We start from the raw sequence: 19532 nt of genomic DNA on the forward strand, positions 1-19532 counted from the left end.
TCCAAATACAGTTGAGGCCTATACTAGAGTACTGACAATGAAAATGTAATAACTACGCAACAAAAAGGAACACTCGTGCACTGAAAATGCAAACTGGTATAGCCACTGTGGGAAACAGTAAGGAGTATGGTCAAAAAATTAAAAATACAACTACCCTATGATCCAGCCATTACACTACCAGGTATTTACCCAAAGAATACAAAAATACTAATTCAAAGGGATACATGCACCCCAATGTTTATAATAGCATTATCTATAATAGCCAAATTATGAAAACAGCCCAAATATCCATCGACTGATGAATGGATAAAGAAGATGTGGTATAGAGGAAACAAGATGGCAGAGGAGTATGGGGACCCTAGGCATGCCTCATCCCTCAAACACAGCTAGATAAATATCAAATCATTTTGAAGACCCATGAAATCGATCAGAGGACTGAGAGCAAAACTGCACAATTAGAAGTAGAAAAACGGTCACATCATAGAAGGTAGGAGCTGCAGAGAGCTGACTGAGGAGAGAAAAGAACCAAAGGTGCTACAAAAAGGGGAGGGAGCCTTGATCACAGAGAGAGGAGTGAGAGAGAAAGAGAGAGAAAGTGAAAGTGTGTTCAGGGAATTGCACAGGAAACACTTTTCCTCAAAACAACTGACTGGGAAAAGGAGAGGGGCTGACTACAAGTTTTTATAAACAGCAGACTGAAAAGTCTAATGTTTAGGAGGTCCACACCATCCACAGGGTTGTGCCTAGCAAGGTTGTGCCTGGAGGTGCTCAAGAGGGGAAGGAGGACAGAGACCGGAGAGTGGGCAGCATGGTATGAGGATCCCCTGGGTGGCACAGGGAGAAACATTTCCCCTGCTTGGAGAGCATTTGGGAGAGGCAGCATGGCCCCCCGGGTAGGGGGCAGGAAACTGGTGGCACCAACATGCTGCCCTGTTCTGTAGCATAGGAACAGAGACTTGAGCTGAGGACAGCAAACCTTGGTGCTTTCTGCTGTACTTTACCATACACTCCAAACCCAAACCACTGCATGGTCACGTGAGTGATTTCTGGGACAAACCAGCACTGGCCACAACATAAGACCCTCCCCGAGAGGATCAGTGTGGGTCTTCACCATGTGGATCTCTAAAATTTAGAGTTTTGAAACTCAGCCACATACCTGGGATAAAATGCAAGAGTACTATGCCACAAAGCAGGCAAACAGCTTGGACACACACAGAATGAAAAGCAGGGATCTGGTGGAGGCCAGGGACATAAGAGGGGTGATCATCAGCTCTTCTTTGAGGGCTTCCTGAGGAGTGGTGGGCATGAAATTCCTCTCTGGTTATAAGATAGCAGACCAATGCCATTCCTTACCCCCTCAACCCCACATCAGCACCAACCCACTTCAGTGAGCAAATCAGCGCCACCCAGTGGAGGCCAGAGCTGCATACAAGCCCCACCCACTTTTGCCATGAAGGTACAAGCCATCAGGGAAAGGCCACCCAAGAATCAGCACAACAAATCCCACCCACAAAAGACTAGTACAAACCCCTCCAATGTTCCAAGTCTACTGATCAATGAGTACTGCAAAGGATCAGCTCTAAGGGAAATAAGACCTAGCTTCCTTTTTCAAAAAAAATGTTTTTAAAGATCTAGCTTCCTTTAACAAGCAGACCAAAACAAAACCAGGATCTAGCTTCCTTTCCCCGCTCTGGCCCACCAGACCTCTGCTTAATATAGCCATTACTCTCAGGACCAGAAATATAACAGGATATCCTAACAATCCCAGAAAAAAACAATGACCCAGACAAAATGACAAGACTAAGGAGTTCACTAGAAAAGAAAAAACAGGAAGAAGTCACAGCCAGGGATTTTATCAATACAGATACAACTAAGATGTCCAAACCAGATTTTAAAACAATAATAATAAAGATACTAACTGGGTTTGAGAAAAGCATAGAAAACATTAGACAATCCCTTATTGCAGAGATATTTGAAAAACTAAAAACGAGTCAGACTGAAATAAAAAATGCTACAACCAAGATGCAGAACTGGCTGCATGCAATGACAATGAGGATATACGAAGCAAAAACGAATCAATGATACAGAAGATAAAGTTATGGAAAATAATGAAGCTGAAAAAAAAAGGGAAAGAAAGGTATTGGATCACAAATGTAGACTTAGGGAACTTAGTGACTCTTTAAAGTATACTAACATTCATATCATAGGAGTTCAAGAAGAAGAGAAAAAAAGAGTACAATGTTCATTTCAGCAAATTTGTATCTAAAAAGTTCCCTAATCTGGGAAAGGAAAGAGACACTGAAATCAAAGAACTACAGAGAACTCCCATTAAATTCAACAAAAGCCGGCAATCAAGAAGATATACTATAGTCAAATTCACAAAATACACAGACAAGGAAAGAATCTGGAAAGCAGCAAGGGAAAAAAGTCCTTAACCTACAAGGAAAGTCAGATCAGATTCGCAGCAGATCTGTCCACAGAAATGTAGCAGGCCAGAAGAAAGTGTCATGATATATTCAACATGATGAAGTCAAAAAATATGCAACCAAGAATACTTTATCCAGCAAGGCTGCCACACAGAATGCAAGGAGAGATAGTTTCCCAGAAAAACAAACACTAAAGGGGTTCATGACCACTAAACCAACCCTGCAAGAAATCATAAAGGGAATTCCTTGGGGAAAAAAGACCAAAAGCAACAAATACTAGAATGGAACAGAAAACATCACCAGAAAAACCAACTTTACAGGTAACACAATGGCACTAAATTTATATTTATCAATAATCACTCTGGAGGCGCCTGGGTGGCTCAGCTGGTTAAGCGACTGCCTTCGGCTCAGGTCATGATCCTGGAGTCCTGGGATCGAGTCCCACATCGGGCTCCCTGCTCAGCAGGGAGTCTGCTTCTCCCTCTGACCCTCTTCCCTCTCATGCTATCTCTCATTCTCTCTCTAATAAATTAAAAAAAAATTTTAAAAAACACTCTGAATGCAAATGGACTAAATGCTCCAATCAAAAGACAAAGGGTATCAAAATGGATAAAAAAACAAGACCCATGTATATGCTGCCTACAAGAGACTCATTTTAGACCTGAAGACACCAGCAGATTTAAAGTGAGGGAATGGATACACATTTACTATGGTAATGGATGCCAATGGTGTATATATATTACAATGGAATATTACTCACCCATCCAATAGAATGAAATCTTGCCATTTGCAATGACATGGATGGAGCTAGAGTGTACTATGCTAAGGGAAATAAGTCAGTCACAGAAAGACAAATATCATATGATTTCACTCATATGTGAAATTTAGGAAACAAAATGTGAAATTTAGGAAACAAATGAGGGGGGGAAAAGAGAAAGAGGCAAACCAAGAAACAGACTCTTAACTACAGAGAACAAACTGATGGTTACCAGAAATGAGATGTGTATAGGAAAGGGTTCAATAGGTGAAGGGGGTTAAGGAATGCACTTGTTGTGCTGAGCACTGGGTGATGTATGGAAGTGTTGAATCACTGTATTATTCACCTGAAACTAATATTATACTATATATACTACTATATATACTATTATACTATATGTTAGCTAACTGGAATTTAAATAAAAACTTTAAAAACGATAAAAACTACACAAGAGATATAGTAAATAAGAAAATGAATGGGGTGCCTTGGTGGCACAATTGGTTAAGAGTCCAAATCTTGGTTTCAGCTCAAATAATGATCTCATGGTCAAGGGCTGGAGCCTTGCATCAGGCTCTGCGCTCAATGCAGAGTCTGCTTGAGAGTCTCTTTTCATCTCCCTCTGCCCCTCCTGCTCATGTGCTCTCTTACTTGCTTGCTCTCTCTCTTTCTCAAATAAATCTTTAAAAAAAAAAGAAAATGGACAAATGTGATGAAAAAGGAATGTCAAAGGTAACTCCAAATCATACATACAAGAATCAGAGCCAAAAATCGTGAACAGATGGTGAGCTCTCTAATACAAAGAATACATAAAGGTTTATAAAATAGTTGATCATGGAATCTCAAATCTGTTGTGAGCTCACAAACAAAAAAGTCCAATATCATGCTTATATATAGCTCCACAGTATACATAGAGCATGTTGTTTATATCTCCACAGTACTATTTGATAATTCATATTTATCTAGATCTCTCATATCAATGTTATAGAAATCCCCAGCCACATTAGAAAAATCAGTATACATATATAATTTGTTCTTGCCAGTCAAAATTAAGTCTTCTATAACTCTGTTCTTAACTTCTATTACTCCTATTTTCCAAGATCATTTGAAAGAGCTGATAAATGCACTAAAGTAAATGCATGCATCAAACTTTTGTTATCAGGAAATTTAGACAAATGATTTCAACATGTAAAACCATTACTGTAATTTATAAACAATTCAAAAATAACAGAAATTAAAATTAATGAAAAATAACAACTCCAACACAGCATATCCTGCACTCTGTCCATAGGAGAAAGTAATGATAAGCAAATAAAATGACAGCAACGTTTTGGTTTTTTGTTTTTTAGGTACAAAATATGCCATAAGGTCAGAGAATACCCCCAGGTCAATGTCCCATACCACTTACAATTAAAAGATTTTTTTTTCATTTTGGGGCAAGTGGGTGGCTCAGTTGGTTAAGTGTCTGGCTCTTGATTTGGGCTCAGGTATGATCTCAGAGTTTTGAGATCCAGCCCCACAACAGGCTCCACACTAGGCATGGAGCCTGCTTAAGATTCTTCTCTCTCCCAGGATGCCTGGGTGGCTCAGGCATCCGAGTACGTGTCCTTGGCTAAGCATCTGCTTTCGGCCCAGGTCATGATCCCAGGATCTTCTCTCTCCCGGGATGCCTGGGTGGCTCAGGCATCTGAGTACGTGTCCTTGGCTAAGCGTCTGCTTTTGGCCCAGGTCATGATCCCAGGATCTTCTCTCTCCCGGGATGCCTGGGTGGCTCAGGCATCTGAGTACGTGTCCTTGGCTAAGCTTCTGCTTTCGGCCCAGGTCATGATCCCAGGATCCTGGGATCAAGTCCCTCATGGGGCCCCTTGCTCAGCAGGGAGTCTGCTTCTCCCTCTGCCTGCTGCTCCCCCTGCTTGTGTGCTCTCTGATAAAGAAATAAAATCTTAAAATAAAAAAGGTTCTCTTTCTCCCTCTGCCCTTCCACCACCCAATCTCTCCCCTCCCTCTCTAAAGAAAAAAAAAAAAAGATTTTGTCACTTTAACTGATGTTTATAATGCTGACCTCAACAACACTACAAAATTCCTAGGCGTTTTCTATATCAAACAAAAATTCATTAATGCTTAGTAAATTTTAGTGCTAGATCCATTTCAGAGTATTCTTAAACTTTGACAATTACTAATTCACATATAGAAATTCATAACTCAATTTTTAAAAAACTCTAACATTCCAGTTTAATATGCAGTCTTCAATACTTTTTGATGAATTAATGTTGACTGGAACAATTTAAGAAATGATCTCCAAGAACCTCTCTTCAAAACTCATATTAAGGGTGGTATAGCACCTTGTCCCATAAAAAACCAAGAGCAGTCCTCAGTACCCAGGTAGTATCCTCCAAATAGAACTGGACTCAATCTTCATATTCTCAGTAATACTACATGCTGCAGAAAAGACGTAAATAGAAACTTGGTTGATTCTGGTTATATAATGTCTTGAGTTTCGTGTTCATATGACAGACCACCAGCCTATCTCACCTGAAGCTAATTTAGTTTTTCCAAGTACACTATAACATTATACTGCCTTCTATATTCTGCCTTTATGGATTCCATCGCAACAGATGATTTTCAGGTTTAAACTGACTGATGTGAGAGGTTATACACCTATAGCTTTGCTGACAAGGTGGGAAATCTCCCCAAATTAGCTGTCCATTATCTAACAGCAGCTGAACAGCTGGGGTCATAGAGCAAACACTGTTATCTAGAGCACACATCTTCTTTGTACCAACCACACAACATACCTGCACTCCAGGTGCTAGCTGGCATCTTAATTGTGAATTCTCAGCTACCTAGCCCCTATAAAAAGTCCAGCTGAGATGACAGATATTCCCGGGGGAGAGCCTCAGGGACATTTCTCAAGTACATCTTGGTAGGAGGTTAGATTACTGGAAAGCTGCATACCAGTATTATTACTCTGGGTCTTTGGAGAAACACCTTGATTTTTTTTTAACTCAAGGCACTATGCAGGAAATGCACATTCATAGAAATCCTGTCTACTTTATAAAAAACCATCAAAGACTCACTCTACTGTGTTGTTCAATATCCCTTATTTAAAGAACCACAAAACATGGGGCACCTGGGTGGCTCAGTCATTAAGCATCTACCTTCCGCTCAGGTCATGATCCCAGAGTCCTGGGATCGAGCCCCACGTCAGGCTCCCTGCTCCGTGGGAAGCCTGCTTCTCCCTCTCCCACTCCCCTTGCTTGTGTTCCCCCTCTCGCTGTGTCCCTCTGTGTCAAATACATAAATAAAATCTTTTTAAAAAGGAACCACAAAACAAAAATCTGAGTTCAGAATTATGAAGAATGTTTTCCCTGAAAAGTAGATGCACTATCATTCATCAGATAACAGCTATGTCTCTCAAAACTTGTTTTCCCCTTCACTGCAAGGAAAATTGGAACTATTTTATACTCACATTATTACCTGGCATTATCCTTGGCTTTTTGAAAATTATCACCTTCCCTGCTTGTTTACTTGGAGTTTGTATTTTTACCCTCATCTTAATGGTAGTGAGATACCGGCATCTTTCATGGTACATTGCAATTGCTTTAGTAATAGTCCCATAATAATAAGAGAAGTATATAAAACTCTAGTACATGTCCAAGCCCTTTCATTAATTCATATAAATCAAAATAAAAATATGTCAAATGACAAATATTTATACATATTTACTTCAAGATTTTTAAACTATAAAAAATACAAAATGTATATAAGATGTTTTAAAATAGGGGTGCCTAGGTGGCTCAGTCAGTTAAGCGTCTGCCTTCAGCTTAGGTCATGATCTCAGGGTCCCGGGATCGAGACCGATGTCAGGCTCCCTGCTCAGCACGGAGTCAGCTTCTCTCTCTCCCTCTACCACCCCGCCCCGCTCATTCTTTCTCTCTCTCAAGTAAATAAAATCTTTAAAAAATTTCTTAAAATGGAAGAAAGTTAAGCTTTCTATTAAGAAATCCATTTAATTATGGGGTGCCTGGGTGGCTCAAATGGTTAAGCATCTGCCTTCAGCTCAGTTCATGATCCCAGGGTCCTGGGATCGAGCCCCCATGTTGGGCTCCCAGCTCAGCAGGGAGTCTGTTTCTCCCTCTCCCTCTCCCTCTCCCCTTGCTTGTTCTCTTTTTCGCTCTCTCTCTCAAATGAATAAAATCTTTAAAATTGTTTTAAAATAAAACAAATTCTAATTAAAAAAAGAAATCCATTTAGTGTGCCTAGACTCTGCTGCTAGATTTCATATACTTTTATAACTACATGTCCAGTAACAATTTCTAATTATTTTATATAAACATTGGTTTTATAATTTAAAACACATCATTTAAATGAGAAAATGCATTGCATTGGTGGAGTTTCATATGTCATATAACATAAATGCCAACATAAGGAGTCCTCATTTATTCCACCTTCAAGCCTATAATATTTTCTCTGAATAAAACAATACTTCAGAGACTTGAGTCAGTATTTGCTGTTATATTTTGTTCTTTAAAAATAATATACTTTCATTTTTAGGCCTCTATTATGAGATATAATATTGGATCCACCTTAAGTTTAAATTGTGTTTTGAGGCTAATATTATATAATTAAAAAATCAATGTCACTTAATATTTATGGTACCAACTTAGTTAAATGAGCTTGGATATGGTTGCTGTTAATTCAAATTGCTGAACAAGATTTTAAAAGAAAATATAAAAATGGACATCACTGAATTTATCATTTTCTCTTCTATGTAAAATGTACTAAAGTCTTCTTAAATGATTTATGCATTTAAAAGTTAAAGTAAACAAATTTAAAATACCAGTATTAAACAACCCTGGTTTAATAATACTACCCATATGTTGGATTATGATATGTACTCACAATTTTAAGTCCTGTTCATATTAATGCATTATAAAAAAGTCCTCATTATTCCATTTGTCATAGGTAGTCCAATGCAAAATGTTCTAAAAGTATTGATCTACATCTACTTTTATATTAATTTTCTATGTAATGTTGGCTGTTTTGCCAAGCTTTTAATAAGTTAAATAAAGGATCTTTAAAGAGTTATTAACACCCATAATTCAGAAAGTGCTTTCTATTCCTAATTTGTAGTATTGTCCAGAGTCAGCTATTTTCATTATGATGATTATATTAAAATGCCTATTTGTTAATACATTTGAAAAATGTTTAAATCTAAGGGGAAGTTAGAAAATTACAAGAAAAAACAAATGTTCCAAAGGTAATGCAAATAACTGAACATAAATAAACTCTAAAAGATATTTTATCCTTTTTCACATATTTGAAAACACTGGGTGCGGAAGCTGTCATCAGAGAAAGTAAATATAGACACTATGCCACCAGATGGGCAGATAACTTAAGATTATAAGCCAAAGGGAATAAACAGTTTCCTAGTGGGACAAAATACCCCTCAAGCTGTAAGGCAATTTCAGCAACAACTATGAAAAGAATTCTACACAATCACAATTCTCTGATACTATTCTTCAAATCAGTATTTGCTATTTTGTCATGTATTAAGAAAACTCAGTGACAATGATTTATTGCTATGCATTCCTTTGGATCTTCATAAAATATATTGCCAAATACCTGTATATCCTGTAATGGGTTGGGTGGGAATAAAATTGTTCAAACTCACTGATCATTTCTCAGCAGGCACTGTTCCCTTTCATAAACTTTATCAAAGGAATATGCTCAAACACCTGTAATAACATAGTTCTCATTCTAAAACACACAGACCATGGTATATGCAATGTTTAATGCAATTTGTGATGACAGATCAGGCTTTATTTTATAGTCAAACTCACAGATTTTTAGGGTGTTAGAATTGTAAACATTCAATTTCATTAATTCACTATGCAACCATTAAAAGACTATTGTGTAAAGCACACTGTAATATGTGTAGCTTATGAATATGGTTCAGATCAATCCAATAGGTTTCATTCCTATGTGGAGGAAAAGCTTCATTCCTTTTCTCTGATTACACCTAAAAATTCATGGTCACAAAACAGTGCTAGATTAATGAAAATTCTTTCTCACTGCTAGAGAAGCATAGGTTGTTATTGATGGTAGGTCAATATCCACATCAAATCACACATTACTGTATGTAAATTACACTGTACCAGCCATCATGAAAATAATAAAAGGGCAAGAGGGTCCCTTCCCCAAAGGAGTTTAAATTCTAAATGAGCAAAGCAGACATACATGCATGTAACTATTACAGAGCATAAGCATGTGTAGGTGAACATAAACAGTAAAAAAGTAAATGTTGAGGGAGTGCATAGTAAGTGAGTGATTTGGGATATAGCCAGTTAATGATAGTTTATAAAAGGCATTTTAAAATATTTGCTTTTAGCATAAAATAAGGAAATGACTTTAAGAGTCTTTATCATCTGAGTGATTAAATAACATGAATTTGAAATTTGTGACTCCATTTAATATTCTGAAATGACTGTACTTTGAGAAAGTTTGTAAAGCTATCAATGTGCATGTTTATATATTTACTTTACTAGGGGCTGGGCAGAAAAAAAGAAACCAGTTAAAACTGTGGTAAGGAAAGAATAAATCAGCCATAAGACGGAAAATGCCCAGATTCTAATGAACATCAGGTTTGAAAAATAGTTATGTAACAAAGATTTAGAAACTGCTTTCTTCAATATTTTAAAAGAAATTATAAACATCTATCTGTAGTTAAACATAAAACTTGTAAATGCAAGAAAATAATAAGATGCTAAGAAATCACTCAGTCTTATGGAGGAACATTTTTCCCTTCAAAATCATTTATAAACACTAATCTAATTCCAATAGCAAAGATAATAGGATAAGAAGTAAATAAGAACATAGAACATAAAAGTTTAGATCTAGGAGTCTCCAAAATCATTTATACAGGGAAAAACTGAGGCCAAAAGAGGCTACTGATTACACTAAAGTCACAGAGAGCGACAGATCAAGGGCTAGAAATACAGATCTCATGACTGGCATTCTAGCGTGACTCTATCAAATAATATACTCTCAGAATTTAGTACTAAAGAAACAATTTCTTTATAAAGGGAACAAGGCCAATAAAATTTAATTTCATTAAGGAGAGCTCTATAAGTAGTACATAGTTTGACTTTTTCAGATCTTCTAAACTAGCTAAGGTTTTTACCTAGACAGAATTTAGCTAATTTTGTTATTTCAATGGTTTTATGGATAATTTTAGAAATAAATTTTGGAATATAATCCATCCAGAACCTCAGAATATGACCTTATTTGGAAATAGGGTCTTTGTAGATAAAATTAAGGTAAGGATGGAGATAACATGGTACTAGACTAGAGCAGACCCTAAATCCAGTTAGAGTGTCCTTGTAAGAGACACAGAAAAGACATCCAGAGACATAGAGAAAGCCATGTAAGTACAGAGGCAGAGGTTGGGATTATGCCGCCAAAAACCAAGGAATGACAGAAGCTGGAAGGAGCAAGGAAAAGATCCTCTCCTCGAGCTGTAGGAGGGACCTAAAGCCAACACCTTGGTATCAGACTTCTGGCTACCTGAACTGTGAGAGAATAAATTTCTATTGTTTTAAAGTCACCCAGTTTTTGGTGACTGTTACAGAAGCTCTAGAAAACTAAAACAATAGTATTAAATGATTTCTGTTTAACTTCAAGGATTCTTCTACTGTTATAAGTTTTATAAGACACTATGCATTCAAGGTTACTTATCCTTCTATAGACTATTTTTCTTTGTTTTCCCTGTAATTTCCTTCTTGTTATACAAATTATTCTCATTCTTGGGTTTATTCTTATATTTGGTTTCCTCCTTCTCTGATTTTTTTGTTTCATTGCTCTTGTTTGCTTATTTGTTTCTCTCCAGTAGGAAGACTAATTAGTTGTTTGCTGTGTTGGTTACTTCTTGGTTTCTGTGAAAGAGATTCTAAAGTAGGGGGTGTTAGATAAAATCTTATGGCTGTTGATAGGTTTAAATCTGGTAGAAATACAAGATATGATTCATACTATGTAATGGTTATAGGCATTTCTAGGGAATAACAGAAGACTTTTTTATAAAAAATATCTGGAAACTCTGGGTTAATAAAGTTAAGAAGTTTCTTTCCTGAAACAATGTAAAAAGCTTTCCTAAAACCAATGCTAATGTTCACAGTGAGCTCCCAAGAGGGGAAAATACTACAGTGCACTCCCAGAATGAATTTAACCATGTGATGTAGACACATGTCCCACCACAACCACTTTTGAAGTTGAGGGACAGGTTGAGGAGAGTATCCCCCCCTATCAGAAAGAAGAAAGATTTTTGGACCAGAGTCAAATAGGAGATAAAAGTCCAAAGAGAGACCACTGCTTAGAGGTGGCTCACCAGACTTTGGTAAGAATTCTTAGAACAGTCAGAGTAAAAGTAAGGATAATGAAGCTCCTTGTTTCCTTCCCTTCTCTCTAAAACCTACACATATGTATACACACAGGAACACCAGAGGCACTTCCTGGAGGCAGTGTGCTACTTTTCCTCTTTTACTCAACTTGTAATGCCACAAGCAATAATGCTAAATGCTGAACATAAAGGATGAATAAAACATAATTCTTGATTATATATTATATCTCATAATAGATCTATCTCCATGCAATAACTTTCCTTCTCACCTTAAAGTTCCTGTACTGGCTGGTGCCTGACAAACTCATACCCGCTTCTTAGTTGAGCACTCCCCACAACTATGTTCTGAGGTAATAGTCCTAGGAAAGCAAATTTTGGACCATACCACCCTGACTCCCTCTCCTTTACCATGGGCAAACTGATGTGATTAGAGAAGGTGACCTAACCATAGTATGGTCTGGCCTGCATACTGAGGTGGCCTGACAAGAAAAGCTTTGCCTAAGGAGAAACAAATGGGGACCAGAGACTCCCCATTAGGAACTGAACTGGGTAATACAGACATGGCCAGGCAGTTAATATCAGGAAAAGACACAGATTCATGGAGAGCCCATGTTGACAAAACAAATCAAGTTAATGTGCCATGAATTTCTGCTGCTGACTTGAGATAGATGACAAAAATAACCAGGTTCTAGGACTACTGTGGGATGTCAAGTGACCTTCCATATCAGCCTGCATGACACACAGCTACACTGCTGTCCCTAGAATTCCTGTGAGATTTCTAGCTCTCTTATAGCAACACGTAACTTGGTCTCCCTGCTTCATCCAGAGATAGCCTTTAAAAACACAAGTCAGGTCATACCATTACTTTCTTCAAAACCCTCTAGCATCTTCCCAGCTCACTCAAAGTAAAAGCCAAAGTCCTCCAAATGATTCACAAGACTCTTCATTCTCTGCCTCTAACGACACTGGCCTGTGTCCTTTCAATTAGTATTTCTGTATCCTTTGGGTAAATACCTAGTAGGGCAATTGTGGATCATAGGGTAGTTCTATTTTTAACTTTTTGAGGAACCTCCATACTGTTTGCCACAGTGGCTGTACAAGTTTGCAATTCCCACCAACAATGTAAGAGGGTTCCCTTTCTCTGCATCTTCACCAATGCCTGTTGTTTCCTATGTTGTTATTTAGCCATTCTGACAGGTATGAGGTGATATCTCATTATAGTTTTGATTTCTATTTCCCTGATGATGAGTGATGTTGAGCATCTTTTCATGTGTCTGTCCTCCATCTGTATGCCTATTTTGGAAAAATGTCTATTCATGTCTTCCACTGATTTTTTAACTGGACTATTTGGTTATCGGATGTTGAGTTTGATAAATTCATTATAGATTTTGAATACTAACCCTTTATCAGATACATCATTTGCAAATATCTTCTCCCACCGCATAGGTTGCCTTTTAGTTTTGTTGTTTCCTCTGATGAACAAGTTTTTTTATCTTGATGAAGTCCCAAAAGTTCATTTTTGCTTTTGTTTCCCTTGCCTCAGGAGACATATCTAGTAAGTAGTAGCTATGGCTGATGTCAAAGAGGTTATTGCCTGTGTTGTCCTTTAGGATTTTAATGGTTTCCTGCCTCACATTTAAGTCTTTAATCCATTTTGAATTTATTTTTCTGTATGGTATAAGAAAGTGGTCCAGTTTCATTCTGTTGCATGTTGCTGTCCAGTTTTTCCAACACCATTTGTTGAAGAGACAGTCTTTTTCCCATTGGATATTCTCTCCTGCTTTGTTGAAGATTAATTGACCATATAGTGGTGGGTTCATTTCTGGGTTTTCTATTCTGTTCTATTGATCTATGTGTCTGTTTTTGTGCCAGTACCATACTGTCTTGAGGTGGTAATCTTTTTTGATTCATCATATAGTAAGAAAACAGAAACTGAAAAAAATATAAGAATTTATATTTCTCAAATTATACTCAAAATACAAATCTAAATTTAGTAGGTAAAATAAAATTATTGTTATTAACAATTATGACAACAGCAATAATATTACCTTTGATTTGAAAACATTTTCAAATTTATTCAATTAATTTAGAATCAATTTCAATATAAATGCATACATTTCATATACCTAAAAGCCATAGAATAACAACCCTAAGCGGATTATAATTGTCAATTATATTCTTCAGCTTCCTCGGGCTTAAATATCTCTGTCCAAAATAGCAGGTAGTATTTCCCCAGGATTGGTATCTTATCCTCAAAAGTTTGGCTCACATACAAGTCAGGACTGGAGAGGAAGGGGAACACTGGCCAAGTCATTTACCTTCTAAACAAAATTAAAAAGGAAGTATGCAGTAGAAGGAAGTATGCAGTGGAAGGAAGAAGTATGTTGGAAGGTTTAAAATGGATTTTAAAAATCTGCTATCCAAATGCATGTATAAGATAATCCAAATGAAAAATGTTTGATTTCCATTCACATTATAGGTAGACCTACTTACTATTCTTTCACTGCAGTCTCTTACCTGCAGTAGAATCCCACTAAAGCACATAATTTCACTCAGAAGAATAAGGGGGGCAGCAGGGCAATTAACAAAGCTAGAAAGAACCCCAAGGAACACAGAGAGAGGACAGTTACCCAAAAGGATGGGAGAGGGAGACAGGCTGGTTCTCCCTTAAATTTGGTGTACATATCACAACATATTAGTTAAAGTCAGCCTGAAAGGGCTTTTCTGGTTGCTGTTTTCCTAGTTCTGGAGGAATATTCCTAGAGTGAGGAAAAAGTGGCTACCCATCCAATGGCCACTTGAACCAACTCAGACAATTTGGAGAGTGATCTAAAAAGCCATAAAAAAAATCGAACTGTGAAGGCTGCCTGGCTGGCTTAGCTGGTTAAGCGTCTGCCTTCAGCTCAGGTCATGATTCCAGGGTCCTGGGATTGAGCCCCACATTGGGCTCCTTGCTCAGTGGTGACTCTGTTTCTCCCTCTCCCTCGGCCCCTCTGACTGCTCACTCTCTCCCTCTCCAATAAATAAATAAAATAAAAATTTGAATTCTTATCTCAGGGTTCCTGCAATTGTGTAAGTAATATCACGAATACACACACACAGAGACACACAGAAAAACACACAGACACACACACACACACACCTCCTAGACTGTACCATTCCACACTGAAATTCTAAGGAACAAATACAACATCATTGCCTCTCCTCCAGTGTGATTTTCCTCAGGGCAGGCAAACTTTCAAGAGTGGTTCAGAATTCCTTATGTTTATAAAGACTAGAATTTGCAGAGACATCTGATGATTTCAATAACAAACAGGTATATTAACTATTTGTGGTTTTCAAAAAAGTGTCACTTATGAATTCTGGGCTTCTGAAAGGAGGAAAAGTTAAGTTTATGGCTCAGAAAGCTTAAACAAGTATTGGTGGCAAGTATTCATAAGGGTTGGCAAAGAGAGGCCAAATTCTGATAGTTTTCCTGACAGTATGGATTATTGTGAATGCTGTATTTAAGAGATTTTCAATGTTTTACACTTCATTTCTGTGATTAAAACAAGTCATGCTTTTCTCTTCTACCTGTCCAAATGAATATGTATACACATACTTTTTCTTTTCTTTCTCCTAATGTAACAATACTAGTAACTTGAAAGATACCATCTTTATGTATATAACTAAGGGCTTACTTTATTCAATAATTTAAAAGTATCACATAATTTAATACATACTAAAATGTATTATTAAAACAAGGATATGTTATTATATTGAGGAGAAAAATTTATTCTAGATAATTAAACTTATTAATCTTCAAAAACAAAACAAGAGGCTTTTCAAGTAAAATTAGGACAAAAATCACACCGGAGAGTCAAGATTTTTCAAAAAGTATTTTAATAAAATGTTCAAATAAAATTTCAGTTATTTACTAAGCTTAATATTCATATAATTAATTTTTATTTCTTTGCTTAACCTGTAAGAATAATCCTTTGTCAGACATAAAACTGAGCATTTAGTACTATACAGAATCCATCAGAACATCAAACTCACAGAAAATCTGGTATCCATGTACCATGCAACTACAATGGACTGTAATTTAATCCAAATATCACCACATTATATTTGAAATAATCATTAAACCTAATCACATTTTAGAAAAAATTTTTCAAACATACTATAATTTTATTTTTTAAATAGTATACTTAAACATAGTGTACTCTATGTTTGTTATTTAGTCATAATCTTATTTTTTAACATAAACATGTTAATACGAGCTGGCATTTAAAGGTAGTATAATCTTACTTTTTTAAAAAACATAAACCTGCGGTAATAAGAGCTGTTAAACATACTATAATTTTATTTTTTAAAAATAAATTTATGGTAAAAGGGCAAATCACTCAATAAATATTGAACTGAGCACTTCAATTCATAAATTGCTCTCTTTAGCACATTCAATTAACCAATTACTACATTTAGCAAGAGATAATAGGATTATAAGCTAAATCCAAACACAGAAAATAAGTCTAACGTAAAAACAATACAATTTTTGTTTTTCTCTCTTAACTGGTTCCTTGACTGATTCTATATTCTCCTAATATATGGATATTTCAGAAAAAGAAGCTCCCACACAACAAATAACAATTTTCCATTTTTTTCTGTACCTTTTCTCTCCCAAATTCATTCATCCCAGACTGTTTTCATTTGCTTGCTGGCTAATCCTACAAAAAGTCCAGTCAATTTCTCCATCACTATCTCCTTCTGAGCTTCAAATACAGTTAGAAAAACAGAGAAGTTCAAAGCATTTGGAAAAGCAGTGAGGTTCCAAAGTATGCCCCCTGAGATATTTTGTTGAAAAAAATCTACTTCCTAAAAGTCAACAGGTTTAAACACACTCACAGAGGGAGGCAAGGATCTTTGGAAAATGAAAAATCTTTTCATCGCTTCAATCAGCAGATTTAAAATGCTCTTCATCCACAGTGGGGTAACTGTAGCCCTCAATGGTCAGATACTCAAGGGCTTGCTTGATGGCCCCGTCGCTCAGGCTGTGAAGCTGGGTCTGGAGCTCGTGCAAACTTTTGCCTTCCTGTCGAGGACAGTGATGGATCAAATGCAGAACTTCCTTGTGGATGAGGTCGAGGTGGTAGTAATCGCCATACTTTTGGACCTCATCTATTTTTGATGGGACAACAGGTGCACTGGGCCCAGAGGCCACATGGTGGGCTTTATCCAACATCATATGTGCATTGACAGTTTCCAGAATATGTGTGGTGAACTCATTCATGTCCTCCAGGACAGGGATATTCAAGACTTCAAGGCCCTTTACTTCCTTAAAACATTTGAGGATACCAATCACTTTGACATATACTCCCACTGGAAGAAGCGACATCCTCTGTTTTGCTTCATTTCTTCTGAGCCACTGGCAGACCTCAATAGGCTTGGTGGTCATATCAATACTGTAAAGAATGTATTTGGAAGCCCTCTCTGCCTTTCTGGTTATCCCCACAAGAGAGACCTGGGAAACTTCAATTCCCCTAATCTTGAAGACATTGTCAACCAGGGCGGAGGTGAGCAGCTGGTTTACACAGGTATAATATCCTGGATTCGAACCCTGGATCTTGGGGCCTTAGTAGCAGGAGCTGCACCACCCTGAAATGGTTGGTCATTGCTTCCAAAGGCTCCACCCACAGCAGAAACGCTGCCATAGCTCACAAAACCATTCTTACTCATCCTTAAGGAGAGCTCAGAAAGATTAGGAGGTAGGTTTTCGCTCTAGTCAGTGAGTTCCTCGGGTAGGCTCTGACCTCTACCGAGGTTTACCACCAGAAGCTTCGATGTGTGGTGACGCAAGCAGACTCACACGACCTGTGGAGCCAATCAGCTACCAGAATGCTGCTGCCTCCAGCCAATCAGGACCTACCAATTTCTAACCTGGTCCCATAATTCTGTGGAGTTGTCTGGTAGTTGCTGGGCTGTATTTTAAAGGCCTGGCGTGTAATTTCAAGACTTTCTTAACATCTTTATTACTACCTACCCCTCCCCTTCATTCCTAAATGCCAGAATTTTTTCTACACTCACTTCTTAAATATTCATTTATTAACCCATATAATCAACCACTCAACAGAAATTTTCAGAGCACATAAGTGCACTATGGTAAAGAGCTGTAGGTTTACATGGGGAGGAGCACAAAAATGGTTACAGTTCTCAACTCACATCCTTGTTCAAATCATTAAAACCAGAAACATTCTAGAATTACAAGATAGTCATCTTTGAATGATCATCATATTCAAAGGTAAGTCACATCTTACCACTGCCTTTGTAAAGTTTTTTTTTAATTACAGAATTATAATTTTTCAGTTATTCTGACAAATGTACTATATAAAAATAAATAGTATGATATATTTCAATTTCTACTTCAATTCAAATGAACTCTAAATTATTTTCAAGGCTCTATCAATAGGGCAGAGAAATACAAACTGTGGGCTCCATTATATATTAGGAAAAATATGAATGAAACCAAAATACCATTTCTGTATACTTCTATGCAGTAATTTGTGAATTTAAGATTACAGCAATTTATATGAGTATCACCCAGAATATTTTCATATTACACTGAAAACCTATTTTCCCTCATAAAACATTTTATTTTGGTTATAATTAACCTAAAAAGTTTTTTTATGATAATAAAGAACATCAGTTATTGGAATCCACCACTGGCAAGGAACTTCTTTAAAAATCCTTTGTAGTTAGAAAATAGCCTAGGGGCGCCTGGGTGGCTCAGTCAGTTAGTCATCTGCCTTCAGCTCAGGTCAAGATCTTCAGATCCTGGGATCAATCCCTGCATTGGGCTTCCTGCTCAGCAGGGAGTCTGCTTCTCTCTCTCTCCCTCTACCCCTCCCCAGCGCTTGTTTTCTCTCTCTCAAATAAATAAATAAATAAATCTTTAGAAAAAGAGAAAAAGAAAATAGCCTAAATGTGTAGAGCTTTGAGTTTATTAATACTTCCTCTCATTCCTTTTACTGGTTAAAATAATTTAATTTTTGCTATCCCAAATTACAAAAATATGTGAACAGTATATCTAAAACTTATATAATATAAAACTGTATTTCTCAAGCAAAAATGAATAATATCAGAGCCAATATATTTAATTTGTTTTACAAATAAATATATAATAATTATTATCTGTGCAAACAAACTGCCAAGTAAATGTGGATTTTTAACTTCTGGATCCATATATTATATAATAAAAGAGGAATTAAACATCCAAGTAATATTTGTATTCTTAAAATTGCACATTATTCAGAGATCAAATTAACTATATTTTTTTAAATGTTTACAACCTCATAATCAGACATTGCTGTTTTATTAGCTAATATCAGACTGCTGTTCAGAAAATCTTGAGGTTAAAATGATGTAACTGATTGTATTCCTAACAACTACATTCAGTACAAATTGCAAGAATCATACCAAAATAGTAAGAACCACCTACCTGACAGGATTGCTGGTTAAAGAAACCCTCAGAGATTCAAGGCAGTTAAGAAGTTTCTCATCTGAAATACCAGATCGTAATTCATGAACATATTCTTGTGAAGATAAGGTGCATTCATGTTTGCTGTTTTTCAGCCCTCCCTATAAAAAAAATACCATTTTAGACAAACAACAGGTTTTAAAATAACTTTTAAAATAAATAATGCATAAAATATGTAAATATTTTACTGTAGAAAAATGTGTGCAGAATGCTATGCACTTAAAAATTCTTGGTCATAGAACTGACGTGGTAAAATCATGTTATATAGGGCGCCTGGGTGGCTCAGTTGGTTAAGCAACTGCCTTCGACTCAGGTCATGATCCTGGAGTCCCGGGATCGAGTCCCACATCGGGCTCCCTGCTCAGCAGGGAGTCTGCTTCTCCCTCTGACCCTCTTCTCTCTCATTCTCTCTCTCTCAAATAAATAAAATCTTTAAAAAATAAA

General features: G+C 36.8%; 2 protein-coding genes across 6 annotated transcripts in view; both read right to left on the reverse strand.

Annotated features, from left to right (window-relative positions):
* The window catches only part of DIAPH2 (diaphanous related formin 2), a 956101-nt gene that overhangs the window by 725786 nt on the left and 210783 nt on the right, over positions 1 to 19532 (reverse strand). For all 5 annotated transcript variants that reach the window (XM_035725382.1, XM_027607475.1, XM_035725381.1 and 2 more), the window contains one exon: positions 19050 to 19189. In XM_035725382.1, the coding sequence (XP_035581275.1) occupies positions 19050 to 19189 (140 nt within the window). The remainder of the gene's footprint in view (positions 1 to 19049; positions 19190 to 19532) is intronic.
* On the reverse strand, positions 15441 to 18404 carry RPA4 (replication protein A4). The gene is given in 2 exon segments (XM_027607478.1): positions 15441 to 17146; positions 17149 to 18404. Coding segments are annotated over 2 exon segments (783 nt in total). The 5' UTR covers positions 17291 to 18404; the 3' UTR covers positions 15441 to 16505.

Source organism: Zalophus californianus, chromosome X (genome assembly GCF_009762305.2).
Source record: "Zalophus californianus isolate mZalCal1 chromosome X, mZalCal1.pri.v2, whole genome shotgun sequence".
Classification (NCBI taxonomy): Eukaryota; Metazoa; Chordata; class Mammalia; order Carnivora; family Otariidae; genus Zalophus; species Zalophus californianus.